Source organism: Ursus maritimus, unplaced genomic scaffold (assembly GCF_017311325.1).
Source record: "Ursus maritimus isolate PB19 unplaced genomic scaffold, ASM1731132v1 scaffold_14, whole genome shotgun sequence".
NCBI classification, from domain to species: Eukaryota; Metazoa; Chordata; class Mammalia; order Carnivora; family Ursidae; genus Ursus; species Ursus maritimus.
Genome location: NW_024423786.1, coordinates 68738035 through 68756931, shown reverse-complemented (window position 1 = coordinate 68756931; position 18897 = coordinate 68738035). Strand labels below are relative to the sequence as shown.

Here is an 18897-nt window from a genome sequence, read left to right as displayed (position 1 = left end):
ACTCGGGTATGTGGGAGAACATGGTCCATATAAGAGCTATCCACATGAAGGAACCTAGAGTTTTAAAAGAAATAGAGGAGCCGGTGTAGACTCATATAGACTAATGTTTACATCTTGTGAGGTTTTAGGATGTGTCCATTCAAGGTACCAGGCACGTTGTATGCTGACGTATTGAGGCGTAAATGGCGGGAGTGCCTCTTGGGAGGCACCCGTTGGCCTGCTGAGTCTGGGCTGTGGCCCCCGGTGCTGGTCCGGAGGCCAGACTTGAAGCTCCTTGAGCGTCCCTAGCCGTGGCCCCTTATTGTAGGCTTCTGCCTCTGTACAAGGCTGCCTTCCACTTGAAAAATCCCATTTTAGGCTTCACTGTTGGAAAGGATTGAACTCTCAGGGTTGAATTCCCTCTTATACCATTCGTNNCAGCAGACAAGGAAAATGGTTCTTTGTTTTTGATGGCAAGCTAGCGGTGATAACGCCGAGCATGGTAGTTTTAAGATTCTCTGTCCTTCATTCATAAATATAAATTAAAGCAGGCTATCAACACTGAAATACCATATGGGAGCTCACTGTTCGAAAGGACTTTTGTTCATTTTGCCTTTTATAGTGTACTTGTTTTAGTACCACATTGTACTGAATCGAAGATGCTGTCAGTTAAGGTTTACGTTATTTAGATCGTCAGGAAAGAAGAAAACACTCCGGATTACAGTGTGACACAGTGCCTTCGTGTCACTTAGTGACCCTGTTCTGCAGGAGTGATGCTGACATCTTCCTATTTGACGGCTCACACTCTGTTTCTCTCTAGGCATCCCTGGAATTTACATGCTTTCTGCCAGAGTTGGAAGGCATGTCCGGATAATTGGATGCTCACTGCCTTGCAGCTTTGGTGCTCTCACCTGGGAGTCTGGCAGTTTCTCCTGCCCACAGTTGCACTGTGGTGCGTGTTGTCTGGGTATTGATTAAATACAGCACATGTTTTTTAAAAAATGACTGAATGTTACAGTGACAATTCTAGAAATCATTGGTCTGCTCCGGGATTTTTTAAAAAAGATTTTATTTATTTGAGAGAGAGAGAGAGAGAGCATATGAACCAGGGGGCAGTGGGGGGTGGTGGGAAGGGGCAGAGGGAGAGGGAGAAGCAGACTCCCCGCTGAGCATGGAGCTGGACGCAGGGCTCAATCCCAGGACCTGAAGATCATGACCTGAGCTGAAGGCAGACACTTAACCCACCGAGCCACCCAGGCGCCCCGCACCAGGATTTTTTAAGGAAATGTCGAAGAGGAGGACTACAAGTATCTTTCTTTCTTTTTAAAAAATTATTTATTTAGTTATTTTAGAGAGCACACACGCATGCACGGGTGTGGGAGGGGGAGAGAATCTTCAAGCAGGCTCCCTAAGCAAGGAGTGGGGCTCAGTCCTATGACCCGTGAGATTATGACCTGAGCCGAACCAAGAGTTGGACGCTTAACCAACTGAGCCACCCAGGCGCCCCCATCTGCACCAGGATTTTTTAGGGAAATGATGAAGTGGGGGCTACAGGTATATGTCTATGGTGTATGTACAGATCCCATCCCATTAATTTTTTAAGTAGGAGCTTCTTCGGGTGCTGGGTGGCTCAGTTAGTTAAGCGATTGCCTTCAGCTCAGGTCATGATCTCGGGGTCCTGGGATTGAGCCCCATATCGGGCGGGAAGCCTGCTTCTCCCTCTCCCTCTGCCTGCAGCTCCCCCTGCTTGTTCTCTCTCTCTTTCAAATAAATAAATAAAATCTTTAAAAATAAATAAATAAATAGGAGCTTCTAGAGTTATCTTGTTTCTGATTCTTGAGTTACTTTTTTTTTTTTCCCCTCTGTGTTCTTCTTGGTGTCTTTGTATCAAGCCACCGTCATCACAGAAACGAGATACGGCAGGGACTGAGAAACCAGGGACGAGGGTAGGGGTGTACATAGCAAGGGAGCGTGGGGTGGAGGGCAGTTTGATTCCTTGGGGTTCCACGGTGGTGGCCCTGATGATGTTTTCCCCTAATGCTTCAGGGGAAAATTACCAGAGTTTCCTGACATGTGGTGTGTTTTCCCCTCCACTCGATAGTAAGAGTCATCTTCTAACAACTGAAAAATGAAACTTTACATCGATGGTGGCAGTGTCGGGACATGCGTGTGTGTCTGTAGTCATTCTGACACTAGTGGTAAAGCCCTGGCTTCCCTGGGCCCCCGCCTGCTCCTGGGCCCCTCCGCAGGGGTAACCTTGCTAGCAGCTTGCCTTGTGTCCTGTGTCCTCTCAGGCCTTTCTCTTTTATTTGCCTCCTTGTCTGCATAGTTAACAGATGTTGATTTGTGAGTGCTTTTCCTTTTTTTTTTTTTTTAAGTAAGTTCTGTCCCCAATGTGGGGCTCGAAGTTATGACCCCGAGATCAAGAGTCTCATGCTCTACCCACTGAGCCAGACAGGAGCCTCTGATCTGTGGATGGTTTTTTTAAAAAAACAGTTGCCATATTGTTTGCCTTGTTCTTTTTTTTTTTTTTTTAAAGATTTTATTTATTCAACAGAGATAGAGACAGCCAGCGAGAGAGGGAACACAAGCAGGGGGAGTGGGAGAGGAAGAAGCAGGCTTCCAGCGGAGGAGCCTGATGTGGGGCTCGATCCCATAATGCCGGGATCACGCCCTGAGCCGAAGGCAGACGTTTAACCGCTGTGCCACCCAGGCGCCCCATGTTCTGCACCTTCTTTTCTTTGCTGTGCTGTACGTGGAGGACTTTCCGTGCGAAGCTATGTAGGGTTATTGCTTTGTTTACAGTTGCTACACAATAGTCCTCAGTTTACATCCGTGATGTCCAGGAGAACTTCCCGTGATCTTGAAAATGTTCTAGTGGCGTGGCAGCCGCTTGTCACATGTGGCTAGTGTGAATGGAGAGCCCAATCATCTTCTTTAAGTTTAATGAAGTTTAAATAGCTGCATGTTTAAATGTTTAAAGCACAAGTTTAAATGAGCCACAGTGTTTTTCAACCATTTTCCTCTTGATTGGATATTAGGTTGTTTTACTTTTTCACTTTTTTTTAAAAATTAAGATTTTATTTATTGGGGCGCCTGGGTGGCTCAGTCGTTGGGCGTCTGCCTTTGGCTCAGGTCAAGATCCCGGGGTCCTGGGATCGAGCCCCACAATGGGCTCCCTGCTCAGCGGGAAGCCTGCTTCTCCCTCTCCCACTCCCCCTGCTTGTGTTCCCTCTCTCGCTGTCTGTCTGTCAAATAAATAAATAAAAATCTTTAAAAAAAAAGATTTTATTTATTTGAGAGAGAGAGAGAGAGAACATACACAAACGGGGGGAGGGACAGAGGGAGAGGGAGAAGCAGGCTCCCCTCTGAGCGGGGAGCCTGACATGGGCTTAATCCCAGGACCCCTGGATTGTGACCTGAGCTGAAGGCAGACGCTTAACCCACTGAGCCATGCAGGTGCCGCGTAATTTTTCACTCTTTTAAGTGAAATACTTGATTTTAAAAATTTATCATAAGGAACACCTGGCTGGCTCAATGGGTAGAGCATTCAACTCTTGGTCTAAGGTTGCGAGTTCGAGCCCCACATCGGGTGTAGACATTACTTAAAAAATGAAATTATAAGTAAAACTGCATTGAAAATTCTTGTACTTATTGGCTGTCTGATTACTTACATGTTTTTCTGAAAAAATCTTAGAAAGTGGAATTGCTTGATTGAAAAGTGTCTGTTTTTAATACCTTGATATTGCAAAAATTGCAATTTTCTGAAAATTTAATATTTTAACAGATATGAAAAATTGCGGTTTTCCAAAGGGGCTGTATTCGTGTATACTCCCACCAACAGTACATACGATGGTCTCTGTTTCTCTCTGCTCTTCATTTTGCAGATTGATTGACTAAAGCAATACTATGTTATTTGAATTTTTCCCTTTCTCGATTTCTAGTGTGATCGAGCTCTAGTGTGTGTTTTTTAGGGGCGGGCCGGAATCCCCCCATCTAAAGTGCTGTTTCATTGTTCTGCTGTGCTTTGAACTTTCAGCGTCATGCGTGTGAGTAGATCCTGTTTGCAGTGAGCTTGGTAGATGCTCATCGGGGCCCTGCCGTTCTCTGGGCGGTTTCTCTCCCTGTAATCTCCGTGTCTCATCCCTTCTGTTCTCTCATCCTTTCCTTTGGGAACTGTTAGATGTTGAAAATTTTGAATCTAGTCTCTGTTGCTTAACTTTTTTTTTCAAGTTTTGTATCCTTACATCCAGCATTGTGGGAAAATCCCTCAAGGTCTCCCAGGCTTGGCCTTCATCTGCGTCCCTTCTGCCGCCCTGGCAGCTGGCTACCGAGCTTCTTACTTGGGCTGTAATGATTCCCACTTCGTAGATTTCTTTCTGGTTCTTTTTCTTAGCAAGTTGTTCTTTCTTTATGTTTATGATTTCCCATCTTAGCTCCTGAGGAAAAAATAGACCTTTCTTTTCTTTTTTTTAAGATTTATGTATTTATTTTAGAGAACATGGCAGGGAGGGGCAGAGGAAGAGGGAGAGAGAAACTCAAGCAGACTCCGTACTCAGCACGGAGCCGATGTGGGGCTCGATCTCACGACCCTGAGATCACGACCTGAGCTGAAACCAAGAGTCGGGCACTCAACCAGCTATGCTACCTGGGCTCCCCAAACGTCCTTTCTTTTAAAGCCTCCTCTTATTTGCTTTATTAACTGTTTTCCTTTGTTGTTACTTCTTCTCTCGGCTTGGTTTAGTGCTGTTTGATGATATTTGGTGAGACAAGTACCTAACACAGTTAAGAAACTTCCAGCGCAAATAAGGAAAGCACCTAAATGAGAACGTTTTTTGCTACTTTACTCCCTGATAGCATCGGATGAATTAGGCTCTCCTCTGAAGATGTCCGATTCATGTGGTTATGCTGGGTACATCTGTATTAGAGCTGTCTTCAAATTAATCACTTTTTGTTCATTCACTAAGTATTATTTAGTGCTTCCCAAGTACTAGGCATCATACGAGGTGCTAAAGGTTATTAATGCTTACGTGGAAAATGATTGAGCTAGCATAATTGTGAGAAAACAAGCAATGAGGATATATTGAATGAAATCATATAATTTAGTGAAGTGTTTAAATGTCCAGAACATAATCTGAAAATAGGGCCAGGATGAAGTCAGAAACAAGCCACTGCACAGCCTAGAAAGAGTACCATCTTCTGAACTCTTAGAAGTTGCTAATGGGTCCATCTTCAGTTTTCATCACTAGCACAGATCACTTCAAATGCTCACCAGTAAAAGACTCCAAAGTAGACCGATATTTTAGTTATTTTCGTAAGGGTTCTTCATATCTTTATAAAACCCCGCCATCGTGATTATCCTTTAACAAATTGGTTTCTTCAGTATTCCGGAACTGAGACCCGGGAATCCTCTGTTTGGACAGCACGGATTCAGAACTGGACAGTTACCTTGGGTTCACGTTGGGTGGGTGTCATCCTGGCATTGGGAAATTGCATGCAATGGGGATTTGTGAGAGGACTTCCTGTTGACTTGATAAAAATGTCTTTATGCCCCATTGTCAGTATTTGCCAGCACGTGGATATGAACTAATCAGCAATTAGCCTACTCTTTTGTCTTCAATCTATGAGGCTCATACCTTCATAGTACTTTTTTGTAGGTAGGAGTTTCTTCATTTTCCAAAGGGGAAATTTGCTTTGAACTTTTTCTCTTTTTGGAAAACTTTCAAGTGACCAGATCACATTTTTGAGTATTGGAATGTTCTTTCTTATCGACTGTTGGGTATTGGTGTGAACAGCCTCACGGAGACCTGGGAGTAATCCCTGACCTCTTGTCTGTCACAGATCCCGGATTACAGGAATGCAGTGATCGTGGCCAAATCTCCAGCCTCAGCCAAGAGGTAGGCGGGAGCTCGGGACTACTCCTTCAAATACAAGGTGTTTCAAATCCATGGTGTTCACAACACCAGTGAATATACTTTGTAGTTGTTTATTGCCTTTTATTGCAAGAACTCAGTAATTTATTAACAGAATTGTATCCAGCCGAGAGGCCACTTATTGGTATGTGTTAAAAAGTGACATTTTACAGGACAAAAACACCCGGAGGCATACAAATAGGGCAGTGCTGAGAGTTACATGTATGCTGGAGTAATGATGAATCAGTAATGCCATATTTAAAGTGGTTTGGGGTTGAGAGGATTTCATATACCCATGTTTTCTGGAGAAGCCACTTTTTTGGAAAGGGAGAGAACAAAAGCAAACCTAGGAAGAAAGGCTTTTTCCTTAAAAAGCCCCCCCCCTTTTTTCCTTTTTTAGATAGGGAGGGAGGGAGAAAGAGAATCTTAAGCAGGGTCCACGCCCAGTGCAGAGCCCAGTGTGGGGCTCGATCTCATGACCCTGTGATCATGACCTGAGCCGAAATCAAGAGTCAGATCCCTAACCGACTGAGCCACCCAGGCGTCCCAAAAAAAGCTCTCTTAAAATTATGTCCCGTGATTGAATGGCTTTACTCACTGGGTCCGTGTGAAGCCCTGCAGAGTATAAGAACTCATAGATACGTCCATCCTGGGCCCCGCAGGCTGTTAATATTGAAGGATGAGGGAGAGCTTGCAGACAGGAGGCCGGTGATTTGAAAGGCATTTCAGTAAGCAGTTTTCCATTATAAATGATGAAGGACATTTAGGATAGTAAATAAATTGGGCTGGCACTTGTGATAAAAACATAAAGTCACCGTGTCCATTGCAGCCAAGGCTGTGCCCACACCACACTTCCTTCGAGAAGCTCTATCGCTGGAATCTTATATCGTCCATTTGATGAAGTCATCGTAAACCATGACTCATTTTGAAGTGCAAGCCTCTCAGACACTTTCCCAGGCATTGTGCTGGATCAGTTTTAATGTAGTAATTTGTCTGATATACAGGCTTTTAGTTGTTGTTAAGGTGAGAATCACACAAGGTGTAATTAATCATTTTAAAGTATATAATTCGTTGGCGGCTCCTGCCTTCACAGTGTTGTGCAGCCACCACCCCTCAGGTTTCAAAGCTTTTTCTCTAGAGGAACACCCCGTGCCCATCAAGAAATCACTCTCCATGCGCTTCTCTCCCCAGCCCCCGGCAACCACCAATCTGCGTTCTGTCTCTGGATTCGCCTATCTTGGACGTTTCATATAAATGGAATCGTACAGTACATGGCCTCTTGGGCATGGTTTCTTTCTCATAGCGTCCTGTTTCCCAGGTTCATCCACATCGTAGTGTTATCAGTCATTTATTCCTTTTTACAGCTGATTAATATCCACCGTGTAGGTAAGCCACACTGTTTATCCGTTCCCGTATTGAAGGGCATTTGGGTTATTGCCCCCTTTTGGCTGTTATGAAGAGTTCTGCTGTGAACATTTGTGTACAAGTGGCTGTGTCGATGTATGTTTTCATTTCTCGTGGATGTGTACCAAGGATTAAAAGTGCTGGGTGTATGGCGATTCTACGCTTACGTTTTTGAGGGACCGCTAAACTACAGCGGCTACACCATTTCACATTCTCACCAGGAATGTGAATCCTCCACATTCTTACCAACACGTGTTTTCTGTTGTATTATTATTATTACTATTGTTATGGCCATCCTGGTGGGTGTGAAGTAAGTGGTCTCTCACCGTGGTTTTGATTTGCACTTCTCTAACGACGAAGGATGTTGAATGTTTTTTCATGTGCTTATTGGCCATTGGTGTATCTTTGGAGAAATGCCTGTTCAAGTCTTTTGCACTTTTTTTTTTTTTAAAGATTTTATTTATTTATTTGACAGAGATAGAGACAGCCAGCGACAGAGGGAACACAAGCAGGGGGAGTGGGAGAGGAAGAAGCAGGCTCATAGCGGAGGAGCCTGATGTGGGGCTCGATCCCATAATGCCGGGATCACGCCCTGAGCCGAAGGCAGACGCTTAACCGCTGTGCCACCCAGGCGCCCCCACATTTTTTAATTGGATTGTTTGTTTTTTGTGGTTGAGTTGTAGGAGTTCTTTATATATTCTGGATACTAGGTCCTTATCAGATAGAAGATTTGCAAATGTTTTACCCCATTCTGTTTGTTGCCTTTTGCCTTTTGCCTTTGTGTTTTTGTTTTGTTTTTTTCTAAGATTGTATTTATTTGTCAGAGAGAGAGATTACAAGCAGGGGGAACAGCAGGCAGTGAGAGAAGCAGACTCCCCGCTGATCAGGGAGCCCGAGTCGGGGCTTAGTTCCAGGACCCTGGGATCATGACCTGAGCCGAAGGCAGACGCTTAACCCACTGAGCCATCCAAGCATCGTTCTTTTACCTGTCCTGATGATGCCCTCAACACACAAAAGTTTTTAATTTTTATGAAGTCCAGGTTAGCTGTGTTGTTACTGCTTTTGCTTCTGGCATCTTATATACGAAGCCTTTGCTACATCCAAGGTCGTTAAGTTTTCTCCCGGTGGTTTAGCTTTAGCTCTCAGTTTAGGTGGTTGATGCATGTTGAGTTCATTTTTTTATATGGAGGGAGGCGTCAGCTTCTTTCTTTCCCACCAGATCATCTGGTCGTCCGAACCATTTCTTGAAAAGACTGTTCTCTCCCCCTTGAATGGCTTTGGTATTCTCATCCAGAGTCAGTTGGCCATAAATGTTTGTGTTTATTTCTGGACTCTCGGATCTGTTCTGTTGTCTGTATGTCAATACCGCACTGGTTTGATTACTGTAGCTTTGTAGTAAGAATCAGATCAGAACACCCACAAGTAGGTGGAAGTGGGAGTACTCTCCCTGTGACCCCTCTACTGACACCAAGTGGGGAGTGGCCTCGTTACCACTGGGTTGGTGAGAGTCCTGACTCCACGAGGCCTCCCCTGACACCACCTCAGAGGAGAGAGGGAAAGGCATCTCTTTACTGCTGAGTGGGGTTGGAAGTCCAGGGTTCACGCTGCACTGACACTGGGGGGTGGGGGGTCATTACCGCTCGGTAGGGTTGAAAGTCCCAGCTCCCTCCTTGGCCTTCTCTGAAACTGCCCCGTTGGAGTGTTTGGGGCTCATCATTATAGCCTGGCAAGGGAGGAAGGGTAGACCCCCTACTTGACCTTTGCTCGTGTCGGGAGTGGTGTAGCTGGCTTTTCTGTGGCGGTTGGCCGGAGCAGGGCACTTACTGTGTTAACATTTTCTGACTTGGGAGGCTGCCCCTTTCTTGGTCCTGTGGCTAGAGAAAGCAGGCTTTTGTTTGGGCTTTTTTGGTATGTGCCTGTTGGCATTTTGGGGTTGCCTGCTTCTCCAGCTGCAAGTCTGTGATAATGAGACAAAAAGGCCAGAAGAATGACCACCTTGTCATTCCAGCAGTCTCAAGGCCCCAGACAGTCTGTGTTCTCCTCTCCACCTTTAGAGACGTCTGACATTTGTTTCGTATATGATATCCCGGGTTTAGTTGTACTTCGCAGCAGGAGTTCTCCCATCTTAGCGGAAGCAGAAGTGGCAATGGTGCATTTTGATACTTTTTTTTTTCCCACTAAATACCCAAAGAATCTGACGAATTTTCCTTTGTCTCGCCCGTATGGATAGGCTTCTCGAAACTTAATGCTCACTTTACATCTCATACCATTTGTTGATGAGATATTATTTTTGTGGTAACCTCTGGCTCAGTTTATTTGGCTTTTGTTAGTACAGTTGACTCCTGAGCAACACGGGTCTTAGGGCGCCCACCCCACTGCCCCCCGTGCTTCAGAAATCCACGCACAACCTTTGACTCCCCCAGAACGTAATTACTAATAGACTGCTGTTGACTAGAACCTTACTGAGACCATAAACAGTCGATTAACAGATACTTTGTCATTTGTATTGTATACTGTATTCTTACTACGAGTAAGGCAGGGAAAAGAAAATGGTATTAAAATCAGAAGAGAAAATACATTTACATCATTGCACTGTATTCATTAAAAAAATCTACCCGTAAATGAGCCTGTGCAGTTCAAACCTGTGTTGTTTCAAGGGTCAGCTTCACTACAGTGTTTGTCATTTTTTTTTTTAAGATTTCATTTATTTATTTGAGAGAGAGAGAGGGAAAGCAGAGAGGGAGAGGGAGAAGCAGACTCCCCGCTGAGCAGGGAGCCCCATGAGGGACTCGATCCTGGGACCCCGAGATCACGACCTGCGCCGAAGGCAGGCGCTTCACCGACTGAGCCAGCCGGGCGCCCCCCGTGTTGTCATTTATCCATTCACATGTTTATTGCGTCGGGTCTGATGAGGCCTGAGAAGATCCCTTCAGGGAGCTTATGTGTAGTGTCAGATGTTTTCGCTACAATCATGGATGGAGTGTGTGTGTCCCCCCAGAATTCATCTTGAAATCCTAACCCCCAATGTAATGGTATTAGGAGGTGAGGCCTTTGGAAAGTGATCAGGTCATGAAGGTGGAGCCCTCCTGTCTGGGATTGGTGCTCTTGTGAGAAGAGTCAAGTGTTTACTGGCTCTCTGCCCTCTGCTGCGCGAGGGCACCGTAGAGACAAGGGCCATCTGCAAACCAGGACGTCACCGAGCACCGGCTCTGCCGTGCCCTCGTCTTGGGCTTCTAGCCTCCAGAGCTGTGCGAAACCCATTTCTGTTGTTCAGGCACCCCCAGTCTGTGGTATTCTGTCACAGCAGCTGGTGTGAAGACATCGGCGTTACTTCCTCTGATCGTCTCTAGCTAGGAGGTCAGCATTTCTTATCTCTCACAGACGAGAGGGGTTGAAGAAAGGGGTCCACGGTGAGGCAGCTGTGTGTTGTCTCCTGCAAGGTAGTGGGGCCACTAATCACTTCTTTGGCTGTTTCCCACACCAGGGATTATGGGATTTGGGTGTTGGCCAAGTGGGACTGCGATGGACTTGCCCACCCACTCAGTGCATGTATAGGTGCTACTTAGACTTTGAGGAAGGATAACGAAGTGGGAGACCTCACACTGAAGTCAAGACTTACTGGAAAGCGAAAGCAACCGTGATTACGTAGCTTTGGGGTAAAGACAGAAAAACAGAACAGTGGAACAGACTCGAGTCCAAAAACAGATCTATGCGTATCTAGAATGCTGGTTTCCAGCAAAGGTGCAAAAGCAATACAGCGGAGAAAAGATAGTCCTTTTCACGAATGGCGTTGGAATGGCTGGCTGTTCACGTACAAAATAATGATTTTGAGCCATATTTCACATCATATACAAACATCAACTCCGAGTGAACCTGTAACTAAGTGTATAACCCAAAACCGTAAAAATTCTGGAGGAAAACATAGGAGAAAAATCTTTGTGACTTTGGTTGGCCACAAATTTTTTAAATACGACACCAAAGTACATTTTATAAGAAAAAAATCGTCAGACATCATCAAAAGTGAAACGACTCCTCAGAAGACATTACTAGGAGAATGACAGAAGGCACACTGGGGAGAAAGTCTTTGTAACGCATGTATCTGAGGAAGAACTTTTATCCAGGGGCACCCGGCTGGCTCAGTCGGACGAGCATGCGACTCTTCATCTTGAGATCATGAGTTCAAGCCCCACGTTGGGTGGAGGGATCACTTAAACAATTAAATAAATAAACTTCTAAAAAAAGAACTTGCATTCAGAAGATATAAAGAATTCCCAAAGCTTAGTAAGAGAACCAGCAGCCCAAGTGAAAAAGTTGGCAAAAGATAAACAGACCCTTTATCACAGTATATATTGGGATGGCTCATAAGCACGGGAAAGATGTCCGGCACTGTTTGTTTCGAGGGAAATCCCAACGGAAAGCACAGTGAGGTACCATTACGCACCATTGGAATGGATAGCATTTGAAATCGGCCACAGCACATGTCGGTGCGGTGCGGAGGCCCCGGGACCCTCGTGCCCTGCTCAGGGGGATGTAAGAGGGTGTAACCACTTTGCAGAACAGTCTGATGGCTTTTTAGAGAGTTAGCTAAATGCCTTACCCTATGATCCAGCCATTCTACTCCTAGGGTTTTACCCAAGAGAAAGGAAAGGACTCTGAGTCCACGTAGAGATCTGTACATGGATGTTCAAAGCAGTTTTGTCATGGTTCAGAACTGGAAGCAACTCAGGAATGTATCACGTAAATGAACAAACTCTGGGAGCCCCAGACACTGGGCTGTTGCGGTGTGAAGGGACGGCCTGTGGATGTGGCGTACAATGTGGATGAATCTCCAGAATGTTCTCCTCAGTGAGCAAAGGAAGACAGGAAATGACGACATACTCCAGTACCACTCACGAAATTCTAGAAAAGGTCAAACTCTGGTGCCAGAAAGCAGATTATTGGTTGCCTGGTGCTGGAAGGAGTTACCAAGGGGCACAAGGACGTGTGTGGCAGTGACAGATATTTTCATTGGCTTCGTTGTGCTGATGCTTTACATGGATGTGTGTGTACATCAGAGCTTATGAGATTGTATGGTTTGTTGGGTCTCCCTTGTATTTCAGTAAAACGTAAAAATTGACGCTTACGACCTTGAGGAGTAGTATTTAATGCCCTTTGCCCCCTGTGGCCCCTGTGGTTGGTTCTCACTATTAAGTGCCTGGCAAGATGGATTAGCAATTAGCGAGGAAGGTGTGGCCTAGCAGAGTGAGTGCAGGTGCTGCTGGCCGGCCACTGGTGCCCGCTGCCAGAGCAACATGCTCGTCACCTTGGGTCCCCACACTTTGTCCTGGATCCTAGGACTCGAAGATTATTTTCTCTTTCTTTTCATCAGTCCTCTCGGAAACTACACTGGATGTCTGTTCTCGAATGTTCCTCCCATGAACGTCAGGAAACGGAGGCTGTGTGCTTTCTGAACCATGTCTCATGCTCTCCCCCAGGGCGCAGTCTTTCGCGGAGCGCCTGCGACTGGGAATCGCGGTGATTCACGGAGAAGCGCAGGACGCCGAGTCCGACCTGGTGGATGGACGGCACTCCCCGCCCATGGTCAGGAGTGTAGCTGCCATCCACCCCAGCCTGGAGATCCCCAGTAAGTGTGCCGGCCCCTCTTTGTCACTTTCCTCTTTGCTTTTAAGGCTGCCTGAGTGTGTCGTCTTCCCACTGTGAATGGCCTCTTGTTTTTTGACGTTGGCAAGAACTGATTAATAATACCTTTCCCGGCCCTGTCGTAACAGATGCATTTCTGATAGCCCTGTGGATCGTAGAACCTTCTAGAAGCAGTCTGTGTGATCACAGCAAGAACTAGGAAAAGGCTCAGTTCTGTCATTTCAGCGAATTTCATCCATTCACTCAGCAGTATATCTATCCTAGAGGAGAGTTTAACACAAGCAAAAAACTGTGCAAGTTATTCACTAACAGTGTTACTTTGAATGCACAATATTGGAAACGTCGAAATGTCTTAGTAGTGGGTGGGCCTTGATAACTTATCTTGTATCAGCACAACTAATTATGCAGCCCAGTGAAATAATTGAGCCTAGCTGGATACAACAGAAAAATCTGGAAAATACTGGAATTGGCAGAATAGTAGTATACCTGTGCTTGTGTGAGGCCCCGGAGGAAATAGGAAAGGTGACAGTGTGGTGACCGGGGAGGGGGGCAGTTATGTGTGAATTTGTTTCTGTTTTTAAGAAACTTCCTTTGTGCTTTACTAACATCTTTTCAACTAAAAAAAAAAAAATACTGCCTTTGAGTCTGTTGGGGAGGAAAAACTTTTCCTCTGCCCCCTTTAGATTCAGGCTTAGGGGCCTGCAAATATCACAAAAGATAGATTAGCCCAAGACAAGACAGGGTTTAGGATTGGGGGGATCTTAACAGGGGAAGCTGGGAAATACGTGACTTTTAGGAGTGAAGAAGGGCCGTTAACACAGAAGGGAGTCGGATGGTTTTGTGACTGTGTCTGTCTGCCTGTGGTGCAGAATTCTAGTCTGGGTGGTAAGTCAGTCTTCCCTGGTTGTTCCGGAAGGGGGTTTATGACATTTGAATTCTTTCCAGTTCTTTTGGGGGGCTCTGCTTTTAGACTGGAAGGAAGGGATTTCAGGAGCTCCAGTGCCTTCAGCTTGAGAATCATTTTTATGCCCCCTTTGGGTTCTTGCTTTGCCTGGGAGTTTGCTCATTTGCAAAGAGAGAACACTTGAGAGAAGGAAAGCTGTGTTGGGGCGGTGGGGAGGAAGCTGAGATTGGGCCTGGGGATCTCAGCGGGCTGAGGTGGAGAGAGGCAGAGTTCAGGCGTTGGTTAGATCAGGGTGCCAGGACAGCCTTCGGGGCAAGGGAGCAGGCTCTGGAGGCAAGAGCTGGGGTCTGTGTCCAGGTATGGTGTGACCTGGAAGGACATCACCCTGACTACTGGAAGGTCCTTGGGAGGAAAGATTGTAAATGCCAGTTCATATACTTGCATTACAAAAGGCTGCAAAGTTCTTTGGAGCTGCGGGCAGGTGTCTTCAGAAGTCCAGGCCTGCATCGAGTGTTGGGATAGATTGCAGGGAAGAGAGGCAAGAGATGGGGAAGACAGATTTGCGAGGCTGATGAAGTTACACAGATGCCCAGGGGGAGGGCTTTGATCTCGGACTGTGCTGGGTCCGGCTGTGCTGTCAACCCAGCGGCCGCCTGCCCCCTGGAATGGGGCGAATGGGAGCCGAGGTACGCTGGGAATGTGAAGGACACGCACTCTTGATGTGAAAACCATAATGTGAAAGATCTTTGTTATTAATCAGTTTAATTGAGAGCTGGTGGATGGAGCTAGGGTTCGGGATTCGCTCATCAGGCCCCGCATTAGCACACGTACCAGCTGCAAGGCTGCTGGGCTCCCAGGCCTGTGGCTGGTCTTCCTTTCAGGAGCCACGTCTGCTCAGTGAGGGGCTCGTGTCAGGCAGCCCTCTAGACTCTACAGGGATGAGCCCTTTCCCTGAGCATGGGGGCGGGGTGGGGGGAGCACTTTCCTATTCAGCTTTGCAATGACGCCAGCTACATTCAGGAACGTGTCAGCAGTCTTTAGATTCAAGTGCCGTCTTAGCTAGTCATTTCTGGACTGCAGAGACAGGGCTGCCGGTCTCCCACCTGAGAACGAGGGGCCAGGACTTCCTGACATCTCCTTTATGTACTTATTTGCTCTTTATGTTTCAGCTTGTTTCACTCACGGTTGTAATTATATTTCTGTGTGTACATTTTGACTCAAGCAGTAAACACTAGAGGATTTGAGGGGTAGATACAGCAGAACTTTCATTCCACAGATCCCAAATGTTGGACGTTTTTTTCACGTGTGCTGGCCTGGCCCTCTGGACCTGTCTAAGGTGGTGGCAAGTGGACCGATGCACGGAGACACATGCAGGCAGAGGAAAGCGTGTTTCTATGGCGTCTCACGCATACATTTTGAGATGGTGATGACGTCAGAAGATTTTGATGCTTAGCATTAGATTCAGAAAATTAGTTTGCAGTTTCTGGCTTCTTACAGAGGGAGAATGCCAACTAAGAAAGAAAGCACAACTTTTCCAGAGTAGGAGCACATTATACAAATACTCAAAACATGACGGTGCATAAAGGAGGAAAACGCTCCTCGGCGCTAAACCCAGACACACAGCATTTTTCTCTCTCGGTGGGCCTCCTCCCGTGCTTGCCGTCCTTGGGCTACGGGGCGGCGCTGCAGGTGGGGACAGAATGCACGTGTCGCTCCGCCACACGCCTTCTCCCAGCTGACTGAAAACGTGCACGAACGGCATATTTCACAGCTGTTGAATATCCCGTCGTACGGCTGTGGCTGAAACCTACGCCCAACCAGGGTCTAGAGGGTATTTGTTTCCACCTGTTTTTTTTTTTAAGATTTATTTATTCACTTAACAGAAAGACAGCCAGCGAGAGAGGGAACACAAGCAGGGGGAGTGGGAGAGGAAGAAGCAGGCTCCCAGCAGAAGAGCCTGATGTGGGGCTCGATCCTATAACGCCAGGATCACGCCCTGAGCCGAAGGCAGACGCTTAACGACTGCGCCACCCAGGCGCCCCCCCCCTTTTTTTTTTACGATTTTATTTATTTTAAAGAGAGAGTGAGCGGGGAGAGGGGTGGTAGGAGCAGAGGGAGAGGGAGAGAATCTCCAGCAGGCCTTGCACTGAGTGCGGAGCCCCATGCAGGGTTCGATCTTATGACCCTGAGGCCATGACCCCAGCCAAAACGAAGAGGCAGATGCTTAACCCACTGAGCCACGCAGGCGCCCTGGTGTCTTCACCTGTTCTTTGCCAGTATAATGTTGCAGTGCACGTATGTGGGTTAACACTTTTTCTGTACCTGGGCTTCTTCGTTGTAAGTTTCTAAAAGTAAGATTTATGAATCCAAAGGTAAGACTGTTCGTATGGCTCTCCGTCAGGTTGATTCCCTATAGGCTACACCGTTGTACTCTTTCCCCAGTCCTGGACTCAGGTGCCTGGGAAAGGAAGTGTGGAAAGTGTAAGAAATTACTTCAGTTTGGGGATCTGTCTTGCTTTGCTTGGTTTTATATTTCGGTGGTCCTCCTCCCCGTCCCCCGCCACCTGGGATCACATTACATTCAGTTGCCATATGTCTTTAGCCTCTTTCATCCACAGCATTGGTTCTCAACGGGGGGGGGGGGGGGGGGGGGGGGTGCCATAGATTTTGTCCCATTGAGCACATTTGGAGATGTCTGCAGACATTTTTGGTGGTCACAATCGAGGGGGTCAAGGAGGCCGTAAACATCCTGTAACACACAGGACAGCTCCCACTGCAAAGAATTATCTGACCCAAAATGACAAAGGTGCCCAGGTTGAGAAGCCCTGATCTAGAGCACTTGTACTTTTTTTCCTTAGTGACACTGACCTTTCTTTAAAAACTGAAGTGAGGGATGACTGGGTGGCTCAGTCAGTGAAGCGTCTGCCTTCAGCTCAGGTCATGATCCTGGGGTCCTGGGATCGAGCCCCACATTGGGCTCCCTGCTGGGCGGGGAGTCTGCTTCTCCCTCTGCCTGGCACTCCCCCTGCTTGTGCTCTGTCTGACAAATAAATAAATAAAATCTTTAAAAATAAAGAAATAAAATAAAAAATAAAAATTGAAGTGAAAGTCACATAACATAGAATCAGCTGTTTTTTTTTTTTTATTTTAAGTGTTTTTTTTTTTAGATTTTGTTTATTTATTTGACAGAGAAAGACAACAAGAGAGGGAACACAAGCAAGGGGAGTGGGAGAGGGAGAAGCAGGCCCCCCGCCGAGCTGGGAGCCCGATGCGGGGCTCGATCCCAGAACCCCGGGATCATGACCTGAGCCGAAGGCAGACGCTTAACGGCTGAGCCACCCAGGCGCCCCCGAATCAGTTGTTTTCAAGTATGCAGTTCACTGGCATTTAGTACTTTTGTAGTCCTGTGCAACCACCATATCTTCCTAGTTTCAGACCTTTTATCACCCCAGAGAAACACCCTTACCTCTTAAATGATCACTCCCCACGCGCCCTTTCCCCACCAGTCTGCTTTCTGTTCTTATGAATTCTCCTGTTCTGGACATTTCACATAAATGGAATCATCCAGTCTGTGACCTTCTGTGTCCAGTTTCTTTGACTAAGTATAATGTCTTTACCGTTCGCTCATGTCTTTGTATGTACGTATCAGGACTTAATTCCTTTTGATGGCTGAATAATATTCCATCGTGTATGGCTATGCCACGGTGTGTTTATGCATTCATCCGCTGATGGACTCTGGAGTTGTTTCTGCCTTTGGCTATGAGGCTGTGACGTTTGTTCACGTGCAGTGTTCACGAGAAACGATTTCATTTCTCCAGGGTCTATAGCTAGGTTTACGATTGCTGGATCATATGGTAATTCTGTGTTTAGCTTTTTGAGGAGCCAGCAATCCGTTTTCCACCGCAGCCGCACCATTTTACATTCCTACCAGCAAAGGTTTAAGGTTCTGGTTTCTCCACATCCTTACCAACGCTTATTTTCTGATTTTTTTGGATGATTGTCGTCCTAGTGGGTTGAAGTGGTACCTCGTCATAGTTTTGACCTGCATTTCCCTAATGACGTTGCATGTTTTCACGTGCTTGTCCATTTGTGTATCTTCTGGAAGAAATGTCTTTTCAGATTTTTTGCTTATTTTTAAATGGATTTGTTTGTCCTTTTATAGTTGAATTGCGAGACGTCTTTATATATTCCGGACATTCAGCTCTTAGTAGGAAGTATGTGTATTTTCTCTCAGGGTGTAGTTTGTCTTCACTTTCTTGATAGCGGCTTTCGACGCACAGAGGCTTTCATTTTGATGAAATCCAGCTTCTCTCTTTTTTAGTTTATCGCTTATCTTTTGGTGTCATAGCGAAGAATCCTTTGCCAAATCCAAGGTCATGAAGATGCACTCTCGTGTCTTCTACTTAGAGTTTTATAGCTTTAGCTCGTATTTTTAGGTCTTTGATCCATTTTGAGTTAATTTTTGAATATGGTGTGAAGTAAGAGCACAACTTCATCCGTTTACATGTGGATTTCCAGTTTTCCCAGCACCACTTGTTGAAAAGTCTGTACTTTCCCCACTGAATGGTCTTGGCACCCTTGTCAAAAATCAATTCTAAGTGTCCTTCAGTGGTTGAATGATTAAAGAAAATGTGCATCTATACAGTGGACTATTATTCAGCCATCAAAAGGAAATCCTGCCACTTATGGCAACACGGATGGACTTTGAGAACATTGTGCTAAGTGAAATAAGTCAGAGAAAGACAAATACTGTATGATGTCACTTGTGGAATCTAAAGGAAAAAGTCGAGCTCATAGAAACAGACAATAGAATGGTAGTTGCCGGGTCCTGGGGGTGGTAGAGGAAATGGAGAGATGTTGGTCAAAGGGTACAAACTTCCAGCTATAAAATGAACAACCTCGGGAATCTAACGTATAGCATGGTGACTGTAATTAATAATACTGTGTTATATACGTGAAAGGTACTAAGAGTGTAGATTTTTTTTTAAGATTTACTCATTTATTTGAGAGAGTGAAAGCACGAACAGTGGGGAGTGGCAGGCAGAGGGAGAGGGAGAA

The 18897-nt window shown here is 46.0% G+C and overlaps 1 protein-coding gene across 2 annotated transcripts in view; it reads left to right on the top strand.

The window, feature by feature from the left end:
- The window catches only part of PRPSAP2 (phosphoribosyl pyrophosphate synthetase associated protein 2), a 46535-nt gene that overhangs the window by 18617 nt on the left and 9021 nt on the right, over nt 1-18897 (top strand). For both annotated transcript variants that reach the window (XM_040630133.1, XM_040630132.1), the window contains 2 exons: nt 5821-5876; nt 12770-12918. In XM_040630133.1, the coding sequence (XP_040486067.1) occupies nt 5821-5876; nt 12770-12918 (205 nt within the window). The remainder of the gene's footprint in view (nt 1-5820; nt 5877-12769; nt 12919-18897) is intronic.